Raw genomic sequence first — 16743 nt, 5'->3', positions numbered from 1 at the left:
AATTTATTTGGCTGCACTGGGTCTTAGTTGCGGCATGCAGGATCTTGTTCCCTGACCAGGGATTGAACCCAGGCCCCCTGCATTGGGAGTGCACGGTCTTAGCCACTGGGCCACCAGGGAAGTCCCAACCCACACACTTTACACTGGGATTCCTCATACAGAAACAGCAGAAGATGTGCCTGCCTGGCTTACAGATGGCTGAACTCTGAAAACCACGAGGGGAATTCGGCCTGTGGAGTTTATCTTGAATCAATGACTTAATATTATACTTCTGGTAAAACGCTCCACATAAAATGTACTTCAGTTGCACGTTTCTGTCTTTTCTACAAAGCCTTACATGCTCTATTAGCTTGCACGGTATCATCGCATGATCTGCCACTGTCAGAGGAACCATATCCTCTTCAGATTTGGTTTTAATGGTTTTACACTTCTAATTTGGGGCTAACAATGTATTTATCTTCAGACACTATATCAAATGGCTAGATAAGCATCTCTCCTTAACAGGAAAGAATGCTTAACTACAACTAGGATGTTATCAGGGTGAGATCCAGGCTTTGTGGGGCCTGAAATGTACATGACTGTTGAGTACATTTACAACAACTGTTGGGTTCAGTGATACAAATTATAAGAACAAATAGCTCAGGCCCTTCCCTGAGCACTGGAAGGGGCTCTATGCAAGGGAAGAGGCCCTGAGGCTTCATTAGCTTCACGGTGAATCAGCCTCTGGCTGTTATAAATGCTTGCACTTCCACCGACCACAGAAAGGTCAGGACGGAATGAAGAAAACCGCACTTGAACACAATATTTCTCCAGGGGAACAAAGTGATTTCAGTAAGAGGAAGCTAGTTTTCCTTGGAGAGATATATCAAATGTCATCTATGTTGATATATTTTGATTTTCAAAAATGGCTCCACATATCAAAACTGGGATGGGGTTAAGGGTACTGTTTTTATAGAAAATTAAAATTCGTTCTAGAACTATCGCATACCTATGTATAACACAAAGATCACCGGAAAAGCTGACTTATTAATGAAGACAAATTAGAGTAATAAAAGTTTACTTTTTTGAATGGACAGATATAATAATACTGTTTCTTGGCGGTCCAACATCAGCAGTTAAATATAAGAGTTGTTTCAGTGACTATACAAGGATGCTTTAAAGTTACAGCTCCTTTTGAATAATAAAATGGCAACCTAGGGAAGACAAATGAAAAAATAAACTGAGAAAGCAGGGATTATTCTGGTGATGGGTTTCCCAGGTGGCTCAGTGGTAAAGAATCCATCTGCCAATGCAGAAGATGCAGGTTCGATCCCTGGGTCGGGAAGATCCCCTGGAGAAGGAAATGGCAACCCATTTCCGTATCCTCGCCTGGGAAATGCCAAGGACAGAGGAGCCTGGCAGGCTACAGCCTATGCGGTGGCAAAGAGTTGGACATGACTTAGCGACTAAACAACAGCAACAATTCTGATGATATCTCCAAGCTGGGAAACTGAAATTAGTGAAGCAGACAACTCTACACTCTCACGATCACTTGGTAACCGCATCAGAGTTAGCCTGGAAAACTAGCCTGGAAAAACTAGCCTGGAAAAGTGGTGATCTTAGTTTAGATCCTGGTGGTCTTAGGTTTCCTGACAGATTAGAGCAAAGACTCAAGGAAGAAAAGTGAATTCTTAGGGCTTTGTCTTCTTCATCGTCTCCTTCCTTTTTATACTTTTGACCTTCACCCGCTGAGGCACACATGGTTCTTCTCCTCAACTACTAGCTCCAGTGGGTGAATGTTAATCCAGCTTGCATTGGTTGGGGTTCCTCAATTTCTTTCTGGTTTCTCCTCTGTCATCCCTATTTCCTTCCTGTGGAGAACCATCGGCTTAGAGAACTAACAGGAAGGTCTTCAGGAATAATCTGCAGCATCATTCTCTGACTAGGTGTGAATAAACTGAAGCTAAGAGACTTTCTAAAGTCAAACAGCTATTTATAGCAAACCCTAAACCAGATCCCCTCACTCATGACTAATTCTTTTCTCTTTCTGCTACTTTCTACATGACTTCCCCACTTTTGCTTTTTTTTTTTTTTTTACAAAAAATGACAATTCTGGGAGGAACTGGGGCTTCTAAACTCATCTATGCTGGGGTCTTGGCACAGGGCCTTTGAACTCTTACTTCCGAGAGATGCCATTTAAGTGCTAAAGACTGAGGGCAAGAGAGGGGGCGACAGAGGCTGAGATGATTGGATGACATCACCGACTCAACGGACGTGAGTCTAAGCAAACTCTGGGAGACAGTGAAGGACAGGGAAGCCTGGCATGCTGTGGTCCATGGAGTCACAGAGAGCTGGACGCAACTTAGCAACTGAACAACAATGTGGGATCGAAGTTAAGTTTGAAAGTCCCTCCAGTGTATCTCATTTTCCTGCATCGTTTAGAGATTTAACACAAAAACTTAATAGGAAGAATTGTTCACACTTTAATGACCCAGCACATACCCTCGTCTCTTAAAGAAACATCTATGGCTGGCCAAAATGTTACTCAGCTGACAAACAAGCATACTGACCTACTAGGTCTAATTATTAAAGATGAAAAAAACAACAACTAAAAATGCCTTTCTTCTTGACTACATAGAATATTATCTTCTAAATTTACTGTCTAAAAGAAGCCCATTTGTTCAGATCTGTTATATCTTTAGTGATTCCAGATAGTACTGGAAATAAATTTATTTTTAGAATGTGACTCTATAGATTTAACGATTCCAGGAGCCAAATTTCTTCAACAGTGATCAAAACAAAGCAGCACTGCCATTCTGCTCCTTATTTACACTGCAGTTCCCAAGTCTCTTTTGTCTGTCTGTCTGGTGTCTTCCTTCTCAGGGGAGCAAATTCCAGCTCACTCAGGGAAAAGCGGAGACAGACCACATTTTGTTTAGCTGGTAAGCGTAGGATTTAAAAGGATAGATATCTTTCCAATAGTTTGACTTACTATGTTTGACGGCCCTTGTAAATTTTAGGATGCAAACATTTAAATGGGTACAGAACTGTTTTCACAAAAGTTTATATTTCCATACTGGTTTTACTATTCCTTGGTTTCCTATTTCACACACTGTTTAGAAGAACCATTTTTATGATGGCACCAGTTTGCTCCTGCAATTATAAAAACAGTGACTCCACATACATGCGTTATAAGCAGGGCGATTCTTTGGGACCCAAAGTCCAATACAGTATAAATAACAAGCTTTATTCCTTATTTGCAGACAGAGCGCAGTCAGCAGGGCCTCACCATCCCTCAGATATGGAGTGAAAAGCTGGCAGACACACCAAGGGTTTTTCTATTTATTGTTTTATGACAAACCATGGCACTGAAAATGGTTTTTTGAAAACCACTCTCTGTTTATTTTCATCAACAAACATGGGATCATGTGACAACGATACACCCAGTGTGATCATCACAGCAGGGTAACAGTCAAACACTGGGAACTTCCAAAGTCCGTTCAGTTCTCAGGTTGCCTTCAGTAGACACAGCACCCTAGTTCTAGCATATTTGTGATTTTAAGAGTTCTGTAGATTCTCTCAAAGAAGGGCTCTGGGCGGAACAAGCCATTGACAGGGAAACAGACCATGGGGAGAGTCAGTTCCATTTCTATTTGAGGGTGGCTCAAAGGTCCAGTGCTCCTAAAGTTTCTTCTCTGATGTCCCACACCCTGTGATTCCAATTCCCCATCTTCCCCTAGACCCAGAGCCTAAAGTTCCCAAACATTACTCTTTGAGGAAGGACAATGAAAGTGGGACCATCATATTCTAAAGGTATGACGTCTAAGTTTAAAAGACAGGAGGGGAGCCCCTGCGGGCCCACTGGCTAAGAATCCGTCTTGCAAAGCTGGTGACACGGGTTCGATCCCTGGTCAAGGGACTAAGATCCCACATGCCGCGGGGTAACTAAGCCCACATGCCACAGAGTCTGTGCGCTGCAAGGAAAGATCTCTCGTGCTGCAACTAAGACCCGATGCAGCCAAATAAACAAGTATTTCTTTAAAAAGGAGCATTTAACTGATCTGTTCATTTACCTGTTCTGCACAGTGCCAATGGCACCAGGGAATAAGAGACAGAGGAGAGCTGAGTGGGGAAGGGAGAAGCCCTGGTTGCCCTGGAGGCAAATGCTGGAGCTGGGCCTGAAAGACTAGCAGGCGCGTCACCAATGAGACAGAACAGGCGAGGGTTAAACGGAGCAGGAAGATAAATTTAAAGAAAGGCCTCTTCAATAAAGCCATTTCCCTTCACAAAGGTTCTGGGTAACTGGTTATCCACTATGCTGAGCAGCCTTCCCCCGGCTTGGCGGCACCCACCCTAATGACAGCCTTCCAGTGGGGTGTGCAGTGAGACCCAAATGGCTCTCCTGCACCAGCCATGGCCCCTTTTCCAGATCCCCCCATCCTCTCAAGAGTCCGCCCTTCTGCACAACTTTTCCTATCAATGCAAATCTTCACTTTCAAAAGTCCTGGCCAAGAAGAGATAACACAACAGCCCTGAGATAGATGCTATCAAATGAATAACATGACCATGTAAGATAAAGAACAAATCTCTAGTCTCATTGGAAATCACATTCTGATTTTATTTTTTTCCCTTTCCCATATTCCTCTCTGCACTATTTCTTTCCACTAGTGCTTAATTTGATTTTGCAAGATAAGGAGAAAAGAGAGAGCCAAACAATTCTATTTCAGCTTTGTGTAATCAGAGGGTGGATTATTCTAATTTGGCCCAGTCTCTCTTTCCTTCCCAGACCCTAACAAGAGGCAATTCTGCCTCCATCCAGATTTTTAATGATGTCCAGGTTGGTGAGCAAATCTTGGGCTAAAGGCCTTCTGATGAAAGTCCAGAATTTCAAAGGGCATAGGCAGCAGCTTTTAATTCAATTAAGCAAACACATTTTGAGTAACTATTATAGACAAAGCACAGTCTTAGTTACTATAAGAGGAAGCCGATAATTAAGCATTTTATGGCACTTTCCCTTAAAATAGCTTAATACCTATTTACCCCATAAAACTTTGGGGCTTCCCCCACTCTCCCCCCACAAAACCCCCTGGAAGAAGGGAATGGAAACCCACTCCAGAATTCTTGCCTGGAGAATCCTATGGACAGAGGAGCCTGGAGGGCTATAGTCCACGGGGTCACAAAGAGTCAGATACAACTGAGATACTAACATTTAATACCCCATAAAGAGCCTTGGTTCCCGGATGGCTCAGATGGTAAAGAATCCACCTGCAATGCAGGAGACCTGGTTCAATCCCTGGGTTGGGAAGAGCCCCTGGAGAAGGGAATGGCAACCCACTCCAGTATTCCTGCCTGGAGAATTTCATGGACAGAGGAGCCTGGCGGGCTGCAGTCCATGGTGTCGTAAAGAGTCAGACACGACTGAGCAACTAACACACTAAAAGAGCCTACAATTACCTTCATTTAAACTCAAAGATTTAGAGCCAAAGACTCAATTGCCGTGAGCTTTTAAAGTGATTTATAGTGAATTGGGCTCTGGACCGCTCAGTTAACACACGAAACAGTATGCTGGCCACTGTAAGTATAAGTTTAAAATCTTGACTACTGGAGAAAAAAAAAAAAATTTTTTTTTTTAATGCTTTCCTCTTATCTTTCAGGTACTATTAAATTAATAGGACTTCCAGTGTGGATTGCAGGTCTGGATGGGGAGATAAAGAGGTGAGAAACTAGCTCCTGGAAACTGAACGGCCCGAGGCAAACTGTGGAGTAAACAGTGTGCTCTGGGCTCTCCCTGGTCACCAAACCGCTCCCGGCTCAGGGTCTCCTGCCTGGCTCCCTGTCACACATGGGGCTCTCAGAGAACTGGCGCAAGCTGCCTTCCACTGTTAACTCTATTCAGCCAGGCTGCTCTGATTTTCTTGTTTCTCTAACCTTTAAACGAACACGTTTACCTTCCATGGTAAAGTGAGCGAGGCCGGGGCCATCCGTTTTTGTTTTGCTGTGCCCTCATTTCTTCGTTTAAAGAATACATAGACTCTGCTTTTCGTTGTTTGCTCGCTAAGTCGTGTCTGACACTTTTGAGACCCCATGGACTGTAGTCCGCCAGGCTCCTCTGTCCACGGGATTCTCCGGGCAAGAATCCTAGAGTGGTTTGCTGTTTCCTCCTCCAGGGGATCTTCCCGACCCACGGACTGAACCCAGGTCTCCTGCATTGGCGGGTGGGTTCTTAACCACTGAGCCGCCAGGGAAGCCCTAGACTCAGCTTTATCATGACGTACAACCTGTTGCCTGCCCTATGGAAGACAGTAGGTCCTCACTAGAATTCGAGAAGAACAAAACAACACAAGGAAAATTTCTCGACTGTGGAGGTATTGGGGCAGCAGAACAAGGTGGGACATTCCTGCTGATCTACACATTCATAAAAATAAACCATCACTTCGAATGCTTTCCCAAGGTGAGAATTCTTGGGAATTTCACACAGAGTCTCTGTCCACCAGGCCATTGCTGGCCAATGGGCAAGACTGGCTTCTGGGAGGAGAACAAAAGAGGATAATAATAGCAGCTGCAAGGTAGTGTGGGTCTTGAACATAACGAATGTGCAAGATTTTTAAAAACCTGTAAACAGCTGGATATAGGTATAATACTGTTAGGGTACCAGTGATCTCTCTGGCAGTCAGGAAACCCACTGCCCTTCTTGATAGTTGACTTTTTACGCAGCCAACTGCATAAAAGGTTTTCTTTTTCTATTAGCTGATTCTACTCTTATGGTATAGCTAAAAGAAAAAAAAATAATGTTTTGAGACAGTCATCAAAATACAGTAACAGGTGATAAAACTTTCCCCCAAATAAAATTAAGTGGGGAGAGAGTTACATATTTCTGTTCATCTGTTCATGTGTGCATCTGAAAATAAATGACAACATGCAGAGGCTTTCAAGGGTTGGGACAGTGTCTTCAGAATGTCCTGTGGCTCCTTCTGCCCTAGGAACCTGGTACGGACGTTGTTCTCAAAACCAGACCCTGCCTGTGAACAGTGTGGTGCAGAGACGGGAGCCAGGTCACAGCTGAAGGTGACGGCAGGACCAGGGCCGGAGTTCAGGCACAGTTATAGTTCGTTTCAATGTCATTCCCATGTGCTTTCTCAGCTGGTTATCAGGGAAGAATTCCACTTCTTGGAAAACGGACTCAACCACCATTATCACCCACTCTGGGTCTCCTAAACAGGTCATCAATGCGCCTGCTGATGTCTGAGAATCCCCTGTAGTAGCCCAGGCTGCTCGGAGCCTCCGAGACGGTAAAACTCATACACGACACGAGGACGGAGCTCCCAGCTCCCTGGGGGTAATAATCAAGACAGCACTAAAGGCAAGAAAGGGGGTGTGATATTCGAAACATATTTTTATGCCCCACAGAGAACTTCTGAGAGGTACTTGAGTAGTTCTGCACGATACAATCATGGGATCGACCGCCTTTCCCAAACCTAGGTCAGGCCCTTCCCAGAGAAAACCTGGGCTGCTTGAAGGCGTGCAAACGTGGCCAGTGATTTTGATGCCAAGAAAAGATATGGATCCTGAAAGAGCGTGGTGGCATGAGGGGAGCCTGAGTTCATTTGCTCAAGTTAAGATGACCTGCTGCAGCGTCGGACACGGCTTAGCAACTAAACCACCACCAAGGTGACCTGTATCTTTCTAGACTAGTCTCAAAAATTTTATTAGGAGAGCTTGAAGGAGTTTTTCCCTATTCAAAATAATGTTTATTTACCGTATCTGAAAACACTCTCTCCCCTCTATTTTGGACTCAGCCTGCAGTAGGTACCAGCCAACCACAGAACGGTACTGTGTGGGGGTGTGCATGGGTGCTTAGTCGCTCAGGCGTGTCCGACTCTTGGCAACCCCATGGACGGTAGCCCGCCAGGCTACTCTGTTCATGGGATTCCCCAGGCAAGAATACTGGAGTGGATTGCCATCCCCTTCTCCGGGGGATCTTCCCCACCCAGGGATTGAACTGGGTTCTCCTGCATGGCAGGCGGATTCTTTACCACGTCTGTGTGTAACACGGTAAGTCATTTACTCGAAGGGAAAACAACAGCAAAACCCAGCCACCCCAAATGAAGACAGTAGAAGAGAACTAACTGATTTGTCTGTCGTCTTTCCCGTCAAGATCGCCCTCGCCTTCGCTTTGGTCAGCGGGAAGGACTTAATGTACGAGTCATACAAATGCTTTGCCAGGGCCCGGAGGTCCGCAGACTCTGGGTTCAGTTGGTCGATATCGCTGGAGATCTCCGCCAACAGCTTCTCCTTCTCGGCCTGGGGCATGCGCCCAAACCTGATGGCTACAGAAGAAGACAAAGGGCAGGATGCATCAGTGCATTCATTCCTGTATATACATATATATACATTCTTGTGTGTGTACACATACACATCACAACTTCTTTATCCTTTCATCCATCAGAGGATACTTAGGTAGGCTCCATGTCTTAGCTATTATAAATCATGCTGCAATGAACATGGGAGGGGTGGCAAGTGAATTAGGTTGAGTCTTATTAAAAATATTTTTGTCCTTTAACATCTAAGGGGTGAATTTGCAGTCATATCAGGCTTTTGACAATGAGTAAGGCTTCGTCTCATGGTCAGTTTTTCCGCTTTTAACATGTTTATTTTGCAACAGCTGTAACCTGTAAGCGAGACTTGTATGAAAAATAACACTACTGCTTTTCATATGACTGTTGCCAATAAGTCATGTTTTTCCACCTCTCTTTCTTGAGGGAAAAAATATGCGCATTTGGAGGTTTTGCAGGACTTGGCAATCATTTTATTTTCTAGCTCCTCTACAGTAAAACAAGGGGCAGTCTTATCACCACGATTAAGTAATTTTTAAGTTGGGGGTAACGTTTTTCAAACTATTTGGAGAGGATATTTAAACATCTGTCCAGGTTTCTCTCCAAAGTCAAGATGAGCAAGATACTACGGCCTCATCTTCTGACTCTGAAGGCTTACGTGGCATCGTTTAATTCATTCACTGAACATCTTGTTTGATGGAAGATACCGACCGGCTCAACAAACTGGACCAGGGGACACAAGGATGAAAAGGATGTGTATGGCAGATCCAAAATATAAAAGAGAGCCTGCATACGCATGGATTATTCTCTCCCTCTCCGGTACTGCTTTCTACCAGCTCCTTCCTCTCCATCTAAGCAGGGTTTAAGGTTCTGGCCCCAGTACGATCCCCCTTTCCTCCGCCACTGCTTACTGAAAGAGCTATCGTCCCTCACTGTCTTACTCTTTACCTCCCAACCCACTGCAATCGCTTCTTGGCCTTTGGGCTAGGATCAAGTGTAGCAAGGGGGCTTCCCTGGTGGCTCAGTGGTGAAGAATCCGCCTGCCAATGCAGGAGAAGCAAGAGATGCAGGTTCAATCCCTGGGTCGGGAATACCCCCTGGAGGACGAAATGGCAACCCACGCCAGTTTCCTGCCTCGAGAACCCCATGGACGGAGGAGCCTGGCAGGCTACAGCTCACTGGTCGCAAAGAGTAGACGTGACTGAGCGACTGAGCACACAGCACCACCGCAATCTAGCTTTTCCTCATTTAAATTCACCAAAACTTTGCTCTTACAAAGGCCCCTTCAGCTCCTCCAACGGGCACATCTAGGGGCCTGTTCTAAGTGTTCGTTCTGCTTGAGCTCCCCGGCTTCCTCCCAGCCCTTCACACTGCTGACCTTCTCCACCCTCTAATTTCAAAAGTTTCTCATACTGGTCTCTGCCTCTCTGGCTCCCCATGCCTTTCTGTCGGCTATTTTCCAGACCTCTGTGAAAGCCCCTCTTCCTTCATTTACATGCTGTTATTCCTAGCTCAAGCTTTCTCTCTAAAGCAGAAAATGTGCTAACGACTCCTGCCCTCTCTTCCCTGAGATTTGTACCCTTATTTTTCACTTCTTCCTGTGTCCCTTTGCCTGTGGATGCTGGATATTCTATAGGCACCTCAAGTTACTGGCTCAGTCGTGTTTCTTTGTCAACCCATGGACTGTAACTCAACAGGCTCCTCTGTCCACGGGGTTTCCCAGGCAAGAATACTGGAGCGGGGTGCCATTCCCTTCTCCAGGGGATCTTCCCAGCTCAAGGATCAAACCTGGGTCTCCTGCAGGCAGATTCTCAACCGTCTGAGCCATGATTTAATGTAATAGAAAATCAAACTTTTCATTTCCCCTTCAAACAGTCTCCTCTTCCTGTTTTCCTGTTTTCCTGTTTTCCTTTCTGGATTAGCTCACTCTGTCACCCAAACTAAGCACCTCGAGTAATCTCTGACCACCTCTCTCCCCTCAGACGTGTGCATTCGCTGGTCATGGCGGTGATGTTTCTTTCAACGCCGCCTCATCTGGCCATGCCCAATGCCTGCGCTCACAACACTGCACTGGCCTCCTGGTGGACTTCCCTGGCTTTTCCCTCTCTGACTTCTCCTTTTTTACGGTTTTCAGTAGTTTGGTTTTTGGCGGTACAGGTCTGTTTGCTCCCTTGCTTTCTGACAACATGGCGCTTACAGGAGAGGTTAAGAAGCACACAGAAGAGAAAGAAGGGGGAATCAGAAACTGGATGGAAGAGAAGGTGTTTGAGTTGGGCCTTCAACACCAGGTAGGATTTTGACAGGGAAGGAAGGGCAGAGGAAGCAGAGCCCAGAGGTGTTCTATCACTGGGTAATTTGCAGCAACAGCCAAGAATACAGCTTGTCTGAAATGTAAGTGGAAAGAGCAGCAGTGGGAAGAGGGAGGTGGAGGCTGAACTGTGGGCAGTAATGAACCCCTTGAAGGTGTGAGTACCACAGCCTCTGCCTTAGGACTTCTCACTCTGTTCTATCTGCTGAAAGTTATTTGAATTTGGGGAGATTTTCCCCATACCACAAAGAAGACTAAAGAAACAAAAAGTAACATGTTGCAGTTTAAAGTCATTTGCCATTCCGGTTTTTCTTTTTTGCAACATACACTGGTGCTTTTGTTTGCAAGAAAGAAGAGAAGTACCTTAAAATGGGGAGAGCCACAGAAATTTGTGAAACCACTTTTCTAGAATTTAACAAGCTGCTAGGAAGTTATTTTGAAAGTTGTCAGCTTTTTTTTTAATTAAAAGACAAAAGGCATCGTTTATATACTACAACATCCTAATCAGTAAAGCGAGTGAAAGTGTAAGGGCCAGTTGCTCAGTTGTGTCTGACTCCTTGCGAACCCCGTGGACTACGGCCCACCAGGCAGAGCCATCCCCTTCTCCAGGGGATCTTCCCCACCCAGGGACTGACCCGGGCTTCCCGCATGGCAGGCAGATTCTTTACCGTCTAAGCCAAAGATGCTTAACTCTGTAAAGCTAAGGTTTCACTAACTTTTCATATTTGTGAAAAATAAAACTTCTGTCTAAAGTGGATGGAATAGGGAAAACCTAGCTGCTTTCTTTTCTGTGCAGCCCATTTCCATTAAAAAAAACCCTGAAAATGGATTTTCTTAGTCATGTTTGCAATCCTATAAATGCTAAAGTATGATCTTTGATACCATGATATTTAATTTCTTTCCTTTTTCACCTTTGTAAGAATTAACCGAACACTCTCTACAAGGCTGCTCCTCTCTCTAAATAGAGTAAGCTAATGGGCACAAGAAGGCAAAAGATGACCTAATTATCATGCTTATGCTAGCTTTGACTTTTCTGGAAAGAGAAAAGTATACCATCAACACTATAAAAGTTGCACTTTAAATTATTTGCCTATAAACAATAAGCAATAGGAGATATATTTTACATGAATGTGTGCAAGCAACAGAAAACATATTGTACCTCAATATGAAAAGTGACAATTTTTAAAGGACAAAAAGTAAATACAATTGAAAGCAAAACTGGCATCTTTTCCTACGTGGTATTTATAACAATGACCTCAAAGTCAAAGATTTCTTCATAAAGATAAAATAAATTTACTGCAACATGATCACATCACCTAAAATGTAATCCTGCAACTGAAAATGTACCCTTGCTTTACGAAGTCTGAAATGAAAAGGAAATCGGTAGAATTAAACCAGCAAATTATCCTGCAATTAATGACTGAAGTTGTATAGACAGCAGATGTAATCAATTGCTGGGAAAGTTGGACCAAATTTCTATCCTGTCTAATAGAGTTGGTAGAACTATTCAAAATATATTCTTGCCTTTAGAGAAAATGACCCCATATTAACGATACAAATATAATTTTGTAAACCATTTTTAAAGGGTAGAAGACCTATTCAATTAGTGATTCCCAAATATCTTGATTGTTGCTGTTAAAAAAAAAAATCTGCATGATGGAACAAAAATTTAATTTTCACAGATGCTTTGGAGTCCTCATAGATGACGGCTGACTTCAAATATTATATCTTCTTACCAGATCAGTTTTGAGAGAGGAAAAGGTAAAAGAAAGAAAAAATAGGGCATACGATGACATGAGACTTCAGATTTAATTTGATTACTTTGGCATTTTATCAATGTATCTCTAAGCCCATAATAAGTTTTGAAAGAATTGATGAATACTTGACAAATATAATACTACCAAGTTACATCAAAAATTTGTTTTGTGAGCCAGTCAACCAATAAGAGCCAAATGGCGATTAAGAGCTATTTCTTCAAACAGGGCTATCTCCCATGACTGTACTGAGTTAGTTCTACAGTTCATGAAAACATGGGTCTTCAACAGTCCTGCCCTTAAGCTGACACTCCTAACTATAAGCTTCACTTAAGATACAGGTTCAAAAAAGTAGAATGCTTTACTCTCCTATTGAAGCTTTGTGGAACTTTAAAAAATACTTGCTTAATCCATAAATTGTATGCTGTACAAAGTCAAGGATAGGGTTCTGCTCATTTCTGCATAGTAAAGAGAAAAAAAGGACATATGTCTATGTCTGATATACCACTAAAGTTCCATATCCATAAATCAGAATTTTCTTACATTTAAAGTAGAAACTAATGTTTATAAAATAGATACCTAGCAATAATCTGCTGTCTAGCACAAGGAACTTTGCTCAATATTCTGAACGGCCTACATGGGAAAAGAATCTTTAAAAAAAAAGAAAAAGTGGATATATGCATATGTTTAACTGAGTCACCTTGGTGTACCCCTGAAACTAACCCATAGCTGTAAATCAACCATGCTCCTATAAAATAAAAAAATAAAATAGAGACTATTTACACTTATAATTCTATTTTTAATACTATTAAAGCAACACAAAAAATTAATCACAACTCTCATACACGTGTTTCAGAGCACTACAGTAACTTTCATTACCGCCCGGACTTCCCAGTCTTTTCTCCCATCGTGGCAAATGCCCAACTACAAGAGAGAAGGATTCACACTTAGAGCTGAACAACTCTGACCTAATTGAGAAACGCTTTACTGGCATGCAATATTCTGAAATCTGGCAATCTGTGGGAAAACTGTACACGTTTTCAGCCACAGCCCTCGGGGTCTACGGATCTAGCAGCCGTGATGAGAAGCATCGGGTGCGGGGCACAAAGTGCTCACTTACCATTATGAGACATCCCCACAGCAAGGCACTTCTGAAACCGACAGTACTGACATTTATTTCTACTTTTCTTGTGGATCCGACAGTTAAGATCACACCTATCATAAATAAGTTTCAATCTGATTGTCCTCCGGAAGAAACCCTACAAAGGAATATTGGGGGGCGGGGGGAGAAAAGAAGCAAGTGTTAAGTCTTTGTGACAATGGCTTAAACCCACAATGGCCTGAGTATTAGACACTGGAGGCTCTTGACACATTTCGTCAGTGGTGACTTTAGACAAATCACTTAACCTCTCTCGGTTTTCTCTGCTATAAACTAAAGAAACAGAGGATCGCCAGTGTCCCTTTTTTAGCTCTTAGTGACCACAACCCACTGATGTCATTCAGAGAATCTTGGCCCCACATCTGGATTTCAGCAAGCCCTAAGAAGTGCTCTGGATTTAATGTAATGCAAATAAAACACCATGTAATCAGTTCAGTCTCTCTGTAAATCATTCCAGCAGCATGCCCTAACCTTATAATTGTGCTAAGCAGTTTGGCAAACTTAGAGTCATTTCATTCTAAAACATGAGCAAGGCCAATAAAAATCCACATGTGGGTAATTTTTTTGGAATTCTCTATGTTGCATAATTTCCTACAAAATTGGTTTCATTTATTTATGCATTTGAAAGAGTGTTCCATAATCACTGTAGCCTACAAACAGAGATAACAGAAAATAACAGGAGATGTAATATATAAGTTCTCAGAAACTTGACCACTATCTCAAAATAGCAAACATGTCAATTTGAGGCTGAATTCTGCTATGTTTATTTTTGAAAGATCTGAAAAAATTCTAATGAGAAATGTTTTCTAACTCCATCTTGTTGTTGTTGAGAATATTTCTACTCATTTCTATTGCATTCATTTTCATGAAACTCACTTTTTAATTCTTTCAAATTTATCTGGCCCTGTTTGAATACAAAAAGCACTGAATTAGGATTGATTCTACCACTGACACACATTTTTACTTTCTCCAGATTTCTACCTTGAACTCTAGACAAGTATGTTAAGCTGTTTACTTGACAACTTCACTTGGAAATCTAACATTATCTCTAACCCAGCACAACCACCACTGAAGTCCTGGTGATACCCTATGAGCTTACTTTACTGCAACTTTCTCCATATTAGCTGTCACAACTCCAGCCCTGAAGGCACTCTCAACTTCCTTCTCTCATGTGGAAAGCTCATGCTCAAAATATACAATCACCTGTTTCCCTCACAGCCTTCAAGCTGTGTTAACATCTCATCTTAATGAGGCTTATCTACCTTATTCAATACTGTGGGCTGTCCCTGTTCCTACCTCTCATTGGCAATTCTTGCTCTCCTTTATTCTGCTCTTACCCGCCATCTCCCCACTCCATTAGCAGTTATGTTCCTAATGTACCACATAATTTAGTTATTTATTTTCTGCCCCTCTCTTACTTCCCAACTATAATTCTGAGCTCCCTGGGGACAGGGATGGTCTCTTATGTCCCTGGATGTAACCCAAACACTAATAATAGTGCCCCATTAAAAATTTTTGTTGAATAAGCATGTGTCATTTAACTTCCTTTCTGGGCCATCTCTGATATTTTGAGATTCTAAACTATGACTGAGATATTACAAGGTCACTGGCACACTTCTTTCCTTCCAGTTTTTGAAGCCATCTTATTAAATGTAATAATTACAAACACGTAGGAAATACATGTAACTGTGAAACATAATGGGCCCCCCTGCCGGCTCTTATGGTGAAGAATCCACCTGCAATGCGGGAGACCTGGGTTCTGTCCCTGGGTCGGGAAGATCCCCTGGAGAAGGGAATGGCCACCCACTCCAGTATTCTGGCCCGGAGAACCCCATGGACATGAGAGCCTGGTGGGCGACAGTCCACGGGGTCACAAAGAGTCGGACACAACTGAGTGACTTTCACTATAAATCAGAGTAACATAATTATCACACACGAGCCCATTATCCAACTCAAGACTTAAAATCATAACCAGCCACGTGCATGCACTTATGTGTTCTTCCCTTATCCAACTGCCGCTCCTGTGGCTGCTTGACAATATAATCATAACCCTAATTTTGAGCTTATCATTTCCCTGACCTTTAAAAAAACACAGCTTTATCATACAGCCTATAAACTAAATAATACATTGCTTAGGTATGCTTGATTGAGGGCTTTATTAAGTAGTATCATACTACATACAGATTTTGCAAATAGATTTTCCTCTCTATGGCTTACTATCCTTGGAGAATACTGCTTCAGTCTTTTTAACTTTTTAACTTCAGTTGTTTTTTTTTTTTAACTTGTAAACCTTTTCATTTTGCTCTCATTCTTGAAAGAGTCACAGGGTACTCAGTTTTTCCTCTTTAACAATCTGGATTCCATTGTCTCTGTGCTTTCATTGTCTCTGTTGAGATGTCTGTTGTCAACTGACCTTGATTTGCACTTAATTCTCTTTGCTTCTTGTACTCTGCAGTTTGCCGCACCGTGTCTAGCCATGGATTTCTTTATCTTCTTGGACGTTTTCTGCATCATGGTCTCACTAGTTCATTGGTTCCTGTACTCCACTTAGGTGTTAGACTTTCTTTTCAAGCCTTCAATACTTCTGAATTTCTCTTTTATATTTTTATCTTCTTGCCATTAATGTGGATCACAAGGGTAAACAGCAGAACAGCCAAATAAGATGACAAATAAAAAAAAAAAACTTTTGCAAGGGCAAAAGTAAGGAAAAGCAAACATTTCATCACCAAAGTTCTCAAGAGTTCTGTATATTACCCTTCATTAGTAAAAACGACATGTTTTTAATATTCGAAGATCTTATGAATCCTTCAAGAAGTAAAAGAGGCTTCAAATTCTAGCAGATTCCAGGTGGGATATGTTCTTTAAGACATTGTTGGTTTCATTCTTAATAACTTCTTTGCACGTATCTTTCAGTTCGGTAATCCTTTTTTCTGCTGTGTACAGTATGCTATTTAACCCTTGCATAGCATTTTTATTTCAATGATTGTATTTTTCACTTTTAGAAGTTTCACTTATTTTCAAGACTGTTGGTCATTCTTGATAGTCTATTATTGTTCATTCATTGCTATGATTCTGCCCTCTATCTTTAAACAACCCATACATAGCTGTACATTCTGGATCAGGCAGTTTCAATATCTGCATTCTTGTGTAAGGGTGGAGAGTTCTGTTTGCTTGTTTACCTCTGATGAATGTCATCAAGAAAGCTGCCTA

The 16743-nt window shown here is 42.4% G+C and overlaps 1 protein-coding gene across 9 annotated transcripts in view; it reads right to left on the bottom strand.

Moving 5' to 3' along the window:
* The window catches only part of PPARG (peroxisome proliferator activated receptor gamma), a 124116-nt gene that overhangs the window by 20721 nt on the left and 86652 nt on the right, over positions 1-16743 (bottom strand). For 8 of the 9 annotated variants that reach the window (XM_043442473.1, XM_043442477.1, XM_043442472.1 and 5 more), the window contains 2 exons: positions 13495-13633; positions 8107-8306 (listed from right to left, as the gene is read on the bottom strand). In XM_043442473.1, the coding sequence (XP_043298408.1) occupies positions 8107-8306; positions 13495-13633 (339 nt within the window). Of the gene's footprint in view, positions 1-8106; positions 8307-13494; positions 13634-16743 lie in introns of those variants that run through there. The other variant, XM_043442480.1, reaches the window with a different exon arrangement.

Source organism: Cervus canadensis, chromosome 22, assembly GCF_019320065.1.
Source record: "Cervus canadensis isolate Bull #8, Minnesota chromosome 22, ASM1932006v1, whole genome shotgun sequence".
Taxonomy (NCBI): domain Eukaryota; kingdom Metazoa; phylum Chordata; class Mammalia; order Artiodactyla; family Cervidae; genus Cervus; species Cervus canadensis.
The sequence above is the reverse complement of the archived record's forward strand: the minus strand, read 5'-3'. Positions and strand labels throughout refer to the sequence as shown.